The 14,288-nt window shown below is 47.3% G+C and overlaps 1 protein-coding gene across 1 annotated transcript in view; it reads left to right on the top strand.

Annotated features, from left to right (window-relative positions):
• The window catches only part of LOC146870210 (ATP synthase peripheral stalk subunit b, mitochondrial-like), a 64,064-nt gene extending 52,252 nt beyond the window's left edge, over positions 1-11,812 (top strand). Inside the window, exons 5-6 of the mRNA XM_085630529.1 lie at positions 1,765-1,890; positions 5,508-11,812. Of these exons, the coding sequence (XP_085486655.1) occupies positions 1,765-1,890; positions 5,508-5,801 (420 nt within the window). The 3' untranslated portion in view covers positions 5,802-11,812. The remainder of the gene's footprint in view (positions 1-1,764; positions 1,891-5,507) is intronic.
• Positions 11,813-14,288: the final 2,476 nt, after the last annotated feature.

The raw sequence follows: 14,288 nt of genomic DNA, 5'->3' as shown, positions 1-14,288 counted from the left end.
TTTATGGGAAAAAAGTCATGGACTTCGAAGTTTTGATAGTTAAACGTGTGGCAATGTTTCATCTTCAGAAAAGTAGAATTGTTTTAAAAGTACCAATTATAAACAATATCTGCTACTGCAGACAAATAGTAAACTTGTAGGATGCCTTGCTGATGCCAGTATGTTAAAAACTTGCCCAAAGTACAGCAGTTTGACAGTGCTCGACACAACCTTTTGAAACGTTTTTCTTTTCGCGTATGAAAGCACTTCCAGATATAGAAGTTCAGTCTACCACTTGTACAAAAATAATACTTTAAATAAGTACTTCTCAGTGTAGTGCTATAATGTGCCTACTGGAGTCAAAGCTTTTTTGTTAAAGAAATACACTTTGGTTAGTCAATTAATTCATTAATTACTCTTCCATGGCACATCTATAGATTGAAAAGAGCACCTTTAGGTTCTGTCTAGGCACTGCACATGGTAAAATCTGGTTAACAACTATCAAACACAAACAAAAATTAAAGTAAGGGTGCTTATACTACAAAGAATAAGACAAATTAACCCTGCATTTGCTTGCACATTTCAGAAAGAAGCTGCAAAAATAATCAAGTAATATGCATCATGTCACTCCTGCCATTAATCAATATAGGTTTGTTTTGATTGCATCACCGACTGGTGCAGTTAGTGAACGCATGGGTGCTCAGACACTTGAATGGATGTCATTTATTGGGCTAGCAAACAGGCACTTTCAAAGCAAAAAGGCAAACCGTCCCAGATCAAAGTGCAAGACACAGGACAGAAATGCAGAGCAGACAGACTGCACTTACTTGCAGGCCAGGCAGATGCGCATTAATGTAGTCATACTGGGTGTCTGTGCAGACCTGCAGTTCACACGACATGCAGCATAAGTGGTGCAGGCATATAGTCACAAAAAAAAGTCGATCTCCTTGGGGACTCTCGCTGAGAAAGCAGACAATTTAGACAGACAAACAAAATTCATAAGGTAGGCAGATAGACCTAGTCATCTGTCAGTCGATCCTCCCAACCGATTATCCACCTATATATTCCTATTTATCCTTCCATTCACGTACATCTACCGATACATAAGCATCTAGCCGCACGTTCCCATGTGTTGATCATGCACCTTCAAACAAGCATTGTTCATCTATCAACACTTTCTTCCATCCAACTATGCATCCTTCTGGTTGTTTGCATTCACAGCTGTACACCCAGCCAATCATGCTTTTTTATAGCCACACAGTCGTAAGTCGATCCATGAATCCAGTCAACCAGCATCTCCCACTGTATCTGTGTTCTCTGACTGCATGTCTGTTTGCGCGTTGTCTTTCTATGTGTATCTGGGTATTGTCTTTGTGCATATGAATTACTGTATTTTCCTTGGGATCCAAAAATATCACGTCTTATAGCATTGACAAAAGCACACAATCCCATTAAACAAGCCAGATCTATTGGCTTTGCCAATGCTTGTTAATAAGAGATAAGCAAACAGTGTGTGACGTTGGATAATCAGTATTAGTATGTCATTGGCTATGTATTCAATTTAGATTATTAAAATGTTCTGGGTTTGCACACCAATGTGTACAGTTTTACGTTTACGAATTTATTGCACCTGCCAGTGAGACAGGGCTAGGATTTATACTTATCTCTAAGATCGTAAAATGGCCTCATTTGGAAGATATTCTTAATTTGTGGACAACGCAGTGTGTGCTCTGTAGTTTAAGCACATTGTACTGTAACATATTTTTTTCTTTTTGATCAATTTAGGAGAAAGTTGCTAAAGCCCAAGAGGTGAAAGATTGTGCAATTGAGGCCCTTGAACAGGCAATTGCAGATGAGAACAAAGAACAGTGGCGTGTTGAGGGGCGCCATTTCCTTTTTGATGCTAAGAGAGTAAGTTTAATCCTACTGTTGAGAAAAGAAAGGTTCTCAATGTTGTTCTAAAGTGCTGTAACTGGCTAATTGCTCAGTTCGAAGTACTTGATCTTGAAAGCATGCTGGATTCCCTTGCCCTCTAATATCCACAGCCATGAAACTGCGGCAAAAATCACATCTGCAAATATAACAATCTTAAGCTGAGGTTGAGCACCATAGGTATGGGAGAAAGTCATACATGTATATTTGAATCCTCGTTTATTCTATGTTTTATTTTAGGTTTGATGTGAAACTTATATAGCACAACTGTCGCCCTACGGGCATCCTGGCGCTTTAGACTGGAGAAACATACCAGGGGACAGTGGGAGAATCAAGGGAAGGGCGCAGGTTTAGACTTTGGGATACAGCCAGGTTTTAAGCCCCTTGCGAAATTCGAGCAGGGAATTGCATTGCCTCAGATTCTGAGGGAGTTTATTCCACATGCCAGAAACCACTATGCTGAAAGCCCTTCCGCCCACCCTGGAGCGTTTAAATCTCGGGACTACCAATAGACCAGCTGTGGATGAACGGAGCTGCCTGATGGGTTGATGACGAGCAAACTTTGCCTGTAGGGGGACTGGACCCAGTCCATGCACTGCTCTGAAAACCAGACACAGGGACTTAAAGGAGACCCTTTCCTTGACAGGTAGCCAGTGTAGGTCCCTCAGTGCTCCAGTAGCCAAGGAGCGGCGTCGCCTATCAAGAACTAATTTGGCTGCAGCTGACTGGATCCTTTGCAATCCCTGAAAGATATACTGCGGGGCCCCCAAATATAGGGAATTGCAATAGTCCAGCCTGCTTAGCACCGTACTGCGTACCACCGTAGCTCGCGACTCCCTAGGAAGTAAGGGTAGAATGCTGCGTAACAGACGTAGAAGGGCAAAGCAAACGTTAGCAGTCTTATTAGCCTGGGATACCATCTGGAGGTCATCGTCCATAATCACCCCGAGATTGCGTACCTTGCTGACCGGAATCAGAGGTTCTTCCTCTGGAGTAAGTCTCAACTCAGAGGGAAGATGTTTAGGTATCCTGGATGGCGAGCAGAAGACTACCTCCGTTTTTCCACTATTGAACTGTAACGAGTTCCTTCTGAGCCAGTCCGTGGTCTGCTGCATACATTGCTGGAATAAATCCATAGACAATGCGTCATCCCCTTCTAAGGAAAAGGCCAGCTGCGTGTTGTCCGCATAATTCACCAGGCTGACTCCAAAAGATTTAATTAGAGGGAACAGGGGCCACAAATACATGTTAAAAAGAATGGGACTAATCGCAGATCCCTGCGGCACCCCGTGCACAACTGGAGACCTGCTGGAGGAGAAAGGTGTTAAGGTGACTACCTGCTGTCTACCTTCTAGGTAGGATTGAAGCCATTGCAGCGCCCTGCCTTTAACACCTATCAGCTTTAGTCTCTCCACTAGAACTGGGTGGCTCACCGTGTCGAACGCGGCTGACATGCCGAGAAGCACTAGGATCATGGCATTCCCATTGTCGGCACGCATTCGAAGGTTGTCTAGCATGGTAGTCAGAGCCGTCTCAGTTCCATGGCCAGGACGAAAGCCAAACTGATCACTGTCAAGCAGGTGGTTCTCCTCCAGAAAGCAGGACAATGTCTTGCTCACTGTTTTTCAAGGATTTTCGCCGGATATGGTAAAAGCGAGATAGGCCTATAGTTAGCTGGTATCAAGGGGTCCAGATTCGGTTTCTTAATCAGTGGGGTCACCACTGCTAGTTTCCAACAATCCGGCACAGATCCAGCCTCCAAGGACTGGTTGCAGATCAGCCTCAGCCATGGAAAGGTATTACGACCATATGATTTTCATATTTTGTGAGGGAAAGGATCTAAAGGGGAGCCAGAGGACACACTTTGTACCAGGCTGTCAAAGGCCACTTGAGATAGAGTTTGAAAGCTGTCAAGGGTCGCAGTCAGTGGTAGATCTCCATCACCCGAACTACCTATCTCCTCCGTACCATCCTGAGTGTTGTCCTGTAGCGTGTTGACTGTGTTAGCGATTTTTATTTTCCTGGAAAAAGGAGGCAATTTCATTACATAGGGCTTGCGAGGGGACTACTCTATTATTCATGCAAGCCGGGGTAGAGAGGTCCCGGACAATCCTAAAAAGGGCTTTAGTCCCGTTTGATGCCTGAGAAATTGAGCTGGCATAGAAATCTGCCTTGGACCTCAAGATTAGAGCTTTGTATTGTTGTTGAATCAGTCTCAAATCTTTTTTATCGTCCTCTGCATAGTTTTTCCTCCATTTCCTCTCTGCTTTCCTTCGGGAAAGTCTGAGTTGTTGCAACCCCTCGTTATACCAGGGTGCTGACCTTTTTCTCCCCTTCTTTAGTAGCTTTACAGGGATAATTTGATCTAAGATCTCAGTTATATGCCCAGTGAATGATCTATAGTTTTCATCCACTGACTTGACGAAAGAGAAGTAGCTGACATCCAGAGATGTAGTTAGGGAGTCAACTTTGGCCAGTTTGGCCCATTCTCTATCCTTCCAATAGGAGAACTGCTGGCTGGACTTATTCTTCAAACAAGGCATCATAATGCTCAGGCGTATAAGAGAATGGTCTGTCCAATTCAGGGGTGTTATATTTAGTATCCTAGTTGTCGCTGGATTAGGGAATACCAGGTCCAGGATATGTCCCTTCTGATGTGTTGGACTTAGCACCAATTGGTGGAGATTCAGGTTGGTGCATGTATACTGAAGGCCCCGCAGTTGGCCACAAAGACCTCCATCTTCTCTGAGGTTAAAGTCACCTAGTATAATCCTATTAGAATGCGCAAGTTTTAGGTTAGTAATAGTGTCAGCGAGAAGGTGGAAATGTGTGGTCGCGCCCGGGGGCCTATAGCATAGCATCCCCGTGAGTATGCTCCCACTAGGAGACTGTAATGAGAATCCCATTATTTCTATCCCCCCTACCTCATCAATCTGAAAGGGTATAAAGTCTAGAGTCTCTTTGAAAATCAATCCCACTCCACCTCCTCTACCTGTAATTCGAGGTTTGTGGATGATTTTATATCCACTAGGGCAGGCACTGCTCATTCCTACAGTCGACTCTGCAGTGGTCCACGTTTCCGTAATGAAGAGTGCATCTAACCCTGGGTCTTCCAGGAGGCCCAAGATCTCCGAGGAATGCTTAACAAGCGAACGGCTATTTATCAGCCCGCAGGTGAGGGTAGTTCCCGTTATTACCTTAGCACACATTGTCTGGAGGTTGTAGCCTTCGGATATATTCAACCGCAGTAGTTGTTCTCTGCCATACGTTTCCGCATGACAAGTGACCTATTGCATTTGTGTATAGAATTAAACAGAAAGCAATTGGTTATATAGTGCCCTGGCATGTGGTGAATGTAGAAAGACATTCCGTCCTACCACTGAATTTATACATTTGCCCTACTCAACTCTTAGACATTTTAATGCTGTATATTTATCCATTCACCCAAATGCTCTACCACTGAATATACAAATTTCATCCTCCGTTTTTGCGACAGGAAGGGCCAGATCTTATCAGACTTTGTCTCCGCGGACTGTCCATATGACTGTAGGTGTTTTCCGTTTGTATTCTAATGACACATTTTCTTTATTGTGTAGAACAACGTTGTCATGCTACTTGAATCAAATTATCAGGAAAGACTACACACAGTTTACCATGAGGTGAAGAAACGCTTAGACTATCAAGTCAACATGCAGCATGTGAAGTTCCGCCGGGAGCAAGACCACATGGTGAAATGGGTAGAGAAGAATGTTATTCAGAGTACATTTGATGTCTCTGAAATTTTTTGTATGAATTCAGCAATGCAATTAAATCCCCATGCCCTTTTCTCAGGGAAAATGCTGGTCAGAGAATTAAAATGCTACTTTGAATACTGCACGTATGGGAGATAACTGATGTATTGCTATCATAGCAAACTTTTATTAACACAGGTACTTTAATGTTATTGTTTTGGTGCATATGGAACATCACATGCTCTTAACAGTGTTTTTTTGTGTAAACATTGTTGAAATGTTGTTTGACAATGTTTATTGAGCTTATATAGCTGTGACTGTTGGAGCACTTTTCAAAGCTTCATATCACACTTTCCTCTTTTATGACTTAAAATCATATGTTCGAGGCATGTGAGCTGTAGATCACATGCTTTGCATACTCCTGCCATCTAGTGTTGGGTCCGGATGTTTGCAAGTTGTTTTTCTTCATAGAAGTCTTTCCAGTCACGAGGTAAGGCGGCGACTCCTTTCGGTGGTAGTGCGCATGGGCATCGACTCCATTGTTAGATTGCTTTTTTCCGCCATCGGGTTCGGAAGTGTATTGCTGCTCCCTGTTTCGGAATCGGTCCTCCAGTTCCCCTTGGTGCGAAATCCACTCTACCCTCAACGGTATTGTTTTCGATCAAATTCCCTTTTCTTCGCGGTTCGACTCAACATCCACAAATCTACAATTTTGATTGCGGTTTTCGCGGGTGGCCTTCCGGCCTATCTGCGTCAGTCCGGCACCTGGTTAATCCATTGAAATTCTGCCTCCTGTGCCATGCGAAATACGTACCTACATCAGGTGTGTAACTTGCGCTTGTGCCCCAAGCACAAAGAACAAGATAGCGGAGTGTGTCGATTCCTCAGATTGAAAAAAAACTCTCCGTGATCATCGGGCTCTACGTCGAGAGATGCAGCAGCAGCAGTTGGACGACACACCGGTTCTCTTCGGCGAATGTTCTGACCAAGAGGATGTCTCAGCGGCTGAAGAACAACACGTGTCAGCGGCATCGGACTCCGAGGCAGAGTTGCAGATTGTCCCCTAAGATGACGATGTGCCGCAGGGACAAGGGGACGCGAGTACGGAAGACCCTCTTCTCGAAACACCCTCACCCTCCCTCCCCCCCTCTCCACCATCCCTAGAAAATCTAAGGCTTTGCCACCACCTCTGCCTTCAGGTCAAGGTCAGCAGCGAGAAAACATTGCTAATGCTCTGCCTTCCGGCTCAGCGCCCAAAACACTCTTGTCAAGCCTTCAGGCTCTGGATCCACTGGCCCAAAACCCACTTCTGAGCCGAAACCTCTGGGATTTAAACATAAAATGGGCTCTGAGCCAAACGCTTCGACACCGAAACCTAAGAACGGCACCAAAAGGACATTGTAGCTCTGCACCGAAAGCTTCAGCGCCAAAAATTAAACAGCTGCCAGTTCCGCAGTCGGATCCAAGCATGGACAGTGTACCACCCAAATCTGATCCGAAACAGAAAAAACTCTATATTAATCCGGATACTGGACATATCCACGCTAAACCGCCATCCAAACACAAGCTTCCGGATGACAACAGCTCTAAAATTCCATTGAAGAAGAGACCTGTGGGGCCTAGTCCTTTCCACATCCTACCTTCGCCTCATCCTCCCTCTCCGCCACAATTTGATCTTTTGCACATTACACCTATGCAGTCTCCTCTACCTTAACTGGATCATGACACTGATGATGATACACACTCGCCAATAGACCCTTGGACGGATTACACCATTGATCCTCCACAGGATACAGACCCAGACCTTTACCCTGCCAGACCATTTCCACCCAATGACAGTCTATCCCATCAGGAGCTCATTACTAGAGCTCCACATTTTTTGCGGTCAATAAATGAAGATCTTATAAATAGACTTCAGGTTCTACAGAACACGGCTGCTAGATTAGTCCTCGATCGCCCATATAGATCTCCTTCTGCAGCATGTTTAAACACTCTTCACTGGCTTCCAGTGAAAAAACGAACCCTTTTTAAAATACTATGCTTAACTCCTAAGCATATGTATGAAACCGGTCCAAAGTACTGGCTGCCAAAGATACGCTGGTATCAGCCGCCCAGGATGCTGCGCTCTAGTGATATGGCACTGCTGACCCCCTTAGAATTCACGCTGTTAGGCAAGGGGGTCGAGCGTTTTCTTCTTTGGCACCAGCATCCTGGAATTACATGCCTTTCTATCTCCGCAGTACGTCAGAACACAGTAGTTTCCGCAAAAAGTTGAAGACCTGGCTTTTTGGAAATGACATCCAGTCCGTCTATCGGAGCTGTCTGCAAGCGCCATGAGACTCGTGTGAGTGATATACGCACGATACATATGTTCTTGACTTGACCATGGGGTAGAGCTTCATAAAGAGTCCTTAGAGGATGATTTTCTCTTTGAAACTCTAGCAACACATAAATCCAGTCAGACACTGCCTATGCTTAAAGGTATGTTACGGCACTTAGACGACATCTTTAAAGACCTTGTACGTGCTAGGATCCTCACTCCTAGAGTACATAAGAAATATAAACTTTCCTCAACAGACCCTATTTTAATTAAGGGTCAGTTAGCACTGGACTCTGTAGTGGTATCCAATGCTAGAAAGCGAGCTAATTCTCAAGCATCTGGGGTTGCTGCTTCCGCAGATAGTCAAAACTAATCAATGCTTCTGGCAAACGTGTAGCTGCGCAAGCAGCTAATCATTGGTGTATTGCTAACACCCAAGGTCTCCTTGCAAGATATGATGGAGCCCAGATGAGCATAAGGCCACAGCACAAGACTTGGTGCAGGAAGGTAAACTGATTTCCAACACCTCCCATTAGATGCGCTCTAGATGCGGGCGATACTGCAGCTAGAGGGATAAATACTAGCATCGTACTCCGCAGACATGCTTGGCTACGTGTCTCAGGGTTCAAACCTGAAGTACAGCAATCCATTCAAAACATACCCTTCGACAAAAAATATCTTTTTGGCCCGGAGGCTGATCAACCGCTTGAACAAATTAAAGATACAGATGTAGCGAAATCCATGGGAGCGCTTCAGTCTCCATCTAACGGGTTCCTTTCAGTGCTCTTTTTACAGGGAAGGGTCCAAATCCACAGGGACAGACAAACACTTTGTCTTGCAAAAACACTTCTCGATCATCCTTAACGAGGATTTTTCAGGGGGGAGTTACAGGAGAAACAGTCCAAGGCACAGAGGCAAAACACCACACCCCGCAATTCCCATACTGCAAACAAGCAGTGACTTCCTCACATTTTCCTCCGACTATTCCACATCTGTCAGAGGAAAACTTCAAGACTTTCTCCCCCTTTGGAAATCAATAACAACCGACAAGTGGGTGATTGGAATTATCCAACATGGTTATTGCTTGGAGCTTACCAACAACCCTCCAAACATTCCACCTCGATATCGCAAATTGTCAACAGACCACCAGCACTTGCTTCAACAGGAAGTGCAATATCTATTACTCGCAGGAGCTATAGAACCAGTCCCACTTCAGTGCCAAGGGTCAGGGGTTTATTCCCTTTACTTTCTAATTCCCAAAAAGGACGACTCTTTAAGACCTATTCTAGATCTCAGAGAGTTAAACAAATGCATATGGTCAGAGCACTTTCACATTGTGACTCTGCAACAGGTACTTCTCTTTTACTGCAAGGCGACTTTGTCTACTCTGGATCTAAAAGACGCATGCTTAAACATTCCAATTCAAGAGTGTTCACCAAATGTCTCGCAGTAGTAGCCACTCATCTCAGAAGACAATGTATTCATGTCTTTCCTTACCTAGATGACTGGCTTATCAAAGCGTGCACTTATTTCAACTGTATACTACACACTCAGGCAACAGAACACCTACTTCATCAGTTAGGGTTCACAATCCATGCACAGAAATCATATCTGTGCCCTGCACAGGTGCAAACTTATGTAGGAGCTACCCTCAACACTCTCAAAGCTCTAGCCTCTCCCAATGTAGCCAGAATTCAAAATATGCAGGCCGCAATACTACAATTTCAATCCAATTGAACATTACTAGCCAGAGGTTTTATGCAACTGCTGGGAATGATGGCAGCCTGCATTGCAATCGTGTCTCTTGCAACCTCTACAGGAATGTCTAACGCACCAGTGGAATCAATTGCAGGGTCAATTAACCTATCTAGTGTTGGTAGACGGCCGCACCCATCGCTCTCTGCAGTGGTGGAACCCCCATCAAAAGGGCGGCCCTTTATAGACGAGATTCCACAGACTCTACTGACAGCATCTTTAACCGGTTGGGGTGCTCATCTCCAACATCACACAGTACAAGGGCTGTGGGCAGATAATCAAAGTCTCCAACTACCTGGAACTTCTAGCAGCGTTTCTAGCACTCAAAGCTTTCCCCACTCACCTTCTACGCAAGACTGTCTTATTACGCACAGACAACATGACAGCGATGTATCATTTGCAGAAACAAGGAGGGACACACTCTCTCCAGCGGTCGCGCCTAGTGCAAAACATTTGGAATTGGGCAATTCATCACAAAATGTATCTCCTAGCAGAATATCTTCCAGGGGTGGACAATCAAATTGACGACCTGCTCAGCAGACACAGGCAATAAGTTCACGAGTGGGAACTTCATCCCCAAGTTCTTCTTCCCTACTTTCAACAATGGGGTTTTCCACATATCTGTTTGCTACAGTCCACAACGCAAAATGCCCAAACTTTGCACCCAGATTCCCACACCGTCTATCCAAAGGCAATGCTCTATAGATGAATTGATCAGGAATATTTGCATACGCTTTTCCGCCTCTCCAACTAATTCCATTAGTGGTTTGGAAGCTCAAACATCCCTCACATTGATATTATTAGCCCCTCACATGGGCTCGTCAGCATTGGTACACCACCCGGTTAGAACTGTCAGTGGTGCCATATCAAAAGCTACATCTCACCCCCAGTCTCCTCACTCATGCCATGGAGAAATCAGACATCCAAATCCCAAAGAACTCAACCTAGCGATTTGGCTCCTGAAGTCATAGTTTGGTTATTTACAATTACCACCAGACTGTGTGCATATTCTTAAAGAGGCTAGAAAGCCTACTACTAGATCGTTATGCAGCAAAATGGAAACGGTTTGTTATCTATTGTTATAACAGCATCAATCAATCCACTTGATGCCTCAGTACGAAACCTCATGTGTTACCTGTTGCATTTACAGCAGTCTGGATTGGCTTACATATCCATTCAGTTACACCTAGCAGCAGTAGCTGCATACCTGCAAAATAGACAACACTTATCTCTATTCAGAGTACCTGTGATCAAAGCTTTCATGGAAGGATTAAAGAGGGTGATACCACCAAGGGTTCCCACAGCACCAGAAGGGAACCTAAACATTGTCCTTACAAGGCTAATGGGTCAAACTTTTGAACCAATGCACAAATGTCAGTTACAATTCCTCTCATGGAAGGTTGCTTTCCTTATAGCAATAACCTCACTAAGGAGAGTTGGTGAACTTCAGGCATTAACTATACAAGAGTCTTTCTTTCAGCTTCACAAAGATAGGGTGGTTCTTCAAACCAATCCTAAATTTCTTCCTAAGGTAGTTTCTGCCTTTCATATCAATCAGTTGAGTTGCCCCTGTTCTTTCCTCATCCTGTAGCAGAGCGAGCTCTATACACACTTGATGTTAGACAAGCTATACTATATTATGTAGAAAGAACCAGAGAATTTCGAAAAACAAAGCAACTATTTGTTGCTTTTTCTCCATCACACAAAGGCAATCCCATAACCAAGTCTGGTATTGCAGGATGGATTGTAAAATGTATACAAACGTGTTATACTAAAGCAAAAATAACTCTAATAATACCCCCTAAAGCACATTCCACTGGCAAAATAGGGGCTACTATGGCTTTCTTAGGTTATATTCCCCCTACCGACATCTGTAAGGCAGCAACATGGTCTACACTGCACACATTCACCAAAAACTATTGTGTAGATGTGTTTCCGAGACAACAAGCAAATGTAGGCCAGGCAGTACCCAAAACACTATCAAACAACTGCAACCACTACAGATTAGCCACCGCTTTGGGAGTATACTGCTATATAGTCTATGTAAAGCATGTGATCCGATAGAGACTACTAGCAGCAGATTCCTTAACGTAGAATTATCACCAGGCGTTAGACTGGATCCGGAAAAACTTTGCCACAGCACCTCTGCGCGTCGGGGGGGGGAGGGGGGGGACGCGGTACCCGTGACGTCAGTGAGGTCACATAAGTCCCACCCCGACGTGCTGACGTCAGTTTCCTCCTTTTCCGCGTGCAACGCGGATCCAGAGTGTGCTCCTTAGCCTGTTTTCGGGCCTCTTAGCGCCTTGAGTTGGGAACAGTGTACCATGCCTTCGGGCTTCAAGACGTGCACTTCGTGTGCACGTCAGATGTCGGCGACGGACCCACACACTATGTGCATGTGGTGCTTGGGCGAGCACCATGACTGTACGGACTGCGAGGCTGGCCAGCATCTTAAACAGAAATCTCGGCGGGAGCGCTGGATGAACTTGCTGTCGGCCCGCTTGTCCAGGTCGGTGTCGTCGCAGTGTCCATCTCCTACCTCTGATGGTCATGGGGCCGCCGTTTTCGGCTGTGGCATCGTCCTTCGCCGAGGCCCCATGGGAGTTGTTCGCCCGCAGGAAAGTCTTGCAGTTTGCCGCCGAGGCCTTGACTTCCTTCGGCAGAGGGCGCCGGTCCCTCCTGGGATGTGCGTCCTCTTCCGTCGCCACCCTATCCGCCGTTTCCCGGCATTGGGGTGACGAGGGCCCAGATGCGAACCTACGCTACGGCTCTGCAGGCTTACTTGAGTCCTGACCCGCCCCCCCCTTCTCCTCCTCTTCTTACAATGTCCGTAGATTCCTCGCCGTGTGCGGGGCCTTCTGCGGACTCGCCGGTGGCTTCGGCGCCAACGCGTTTGGTTTCAGGTGTTGGAGGTGTGGTGCCATCGAGGTGCGGCCCTTCGGGGTTCCCCTCCTTGGCCCATGGTGTCCCAGCCTCGCCGCAAAGCCCCATGGGGTTCCCTGCGGTGTCGCAGGAGGTCACCGGGACTCCGAGCTCGCACTCCAGTCCTCCTCGGTCCTCTGGGCAGGCAGCTGTTTTCCTGGAGGTCGAGCTGCCGCTTCTCCGGCGTCCATGGCATTCCTCCCTGGCGCGGGTGGCGCCGCGGGTGGAGGCCGGGACTCTGGACACTTCCCCGGGCCCCTCTTGGCGCAGGCAACTGCCTCGTCGGGGGCAGAGCCGGCGCCTTTTCAGCGCCGTTCATTGGCCGCTTCGGCCCGACCCCCCTCTCCAAGGCAGCACGTGGTGGTGGAGGTCGACCCGAAGCCACTGGTGGACACTTCGGCACCGGTCGAGGACTCAATGGTGCCTGTGTTGGACTCCCGACGTCAGAACGTCGACACTTCTCTGGAGGTCCCTTCCTCTCCTGAGGGTTGTAGTCTCCTCTTCGCCGGAGACTGGACGCTGCGTTGTAGCCTTTTCTCCGGCGGATTCTACGCCGTCTCCACGTTCACAGCCCCCGGACCCGCTCTTCCGTTCCCTGCAGTTGTCTGCCCCCCCCCAGGGTTCTCTGCCCTCTCCAGGGACCCCTCGGGTCCCCCACTCGTCAGTGGGTTTCCCATCCCTCAGGGCCTGGTCTTTTCTCCCTCCAGTGGGGCAAGGGCGTCTCAGTTTGCAGCCTTCACCCACGGAAGAGTTGCTTTCCCCCCCACTTCGCCCCACGGAGGCAAGTGTGGCCTTTGTCTGGGCCATTTCAACTGGCATTCTGCAGATGGGGAATCCGGTTGCCTCACTCCCTTCGGACCACTTGTTAGAGGTTCTCCACCAGGGATCTGGTGGAGGGGAGCCGCTTCTCCCATTTGAATCGTCGCTCCATAACTCTTCTGGGGGCTTGGGGGCCCTCTGCCACGGGGGATCTGGTGCCTCAATGGCTCCGCCACCGTCCAGCTCCGCACGATCCCCTTTGTCTTTTTTTCCCACCCCTCGGCCCAGGGCCCTGTCCTGCGGGCTGCTTTTCCTTCCTTGCCTTCACGGGAGGCTCGGTGGCTGGACTCCTGGGGGCATAAAATTTTCGCCTCCACTAGCGCTGCTCTGCGTGCCCTCAACACTTTGTGTGTTGGCCATGGTTACTTCCGATCTGTGGGATTCCGCGGAGGCCCTTCTGTCTCGAGCCTCCCTAGAGGGTGCCCGCGCGGATCTGCGGCACCATGTGCGGGAGGGTCGGGAGTTAGCTACTTTCATTCTCCGTTCGGCCTTGGACGTCTGAATCCCTCGGCTGTGCTATGGTGAGTTCTGTGGCCCTCCACCGCCATGCTTGGCTGCGGGATCGTGTCTTTCCAGAGAATGTTCAGGAGCGTCTTGTGGATTTACCCTTTGATGGGACTTTATTTCACACCCACGCAGACTCTGCTAATCAGGGACTCCTTGCGGGGCTCCGTCCTCCTCCTCCTCCTGTAAGCTTGTCTCTCCGAGGCCTTATGGGAGGCGTTATTCCTCCTTTCTCTTTGGGGCCTTAGTTTTTAGTTGGCCTGTTGTGTACTGTTCGCGGCTTTGAGAGCCTTCAGGGTCTTTCAGTTGGCACCTTTATTCTTTTG

Source organism: Triturus cristatus, chromosome 1_1 (genome assembly GCF_964204655.1).
Source record: "Triturus cristatus chromosome 1_1, aTriCri1.1, whole genome shotgun sequence".
Taxonomy (NCBI): Eukaryota; Metazoa; Chordata; class Amphibia; order Caudata; family Salamandridae; genus Triturus; species Triturus cristatus.
This window is presented reverse-complemented; position numbering and strand designations above follow the sequence as displayed.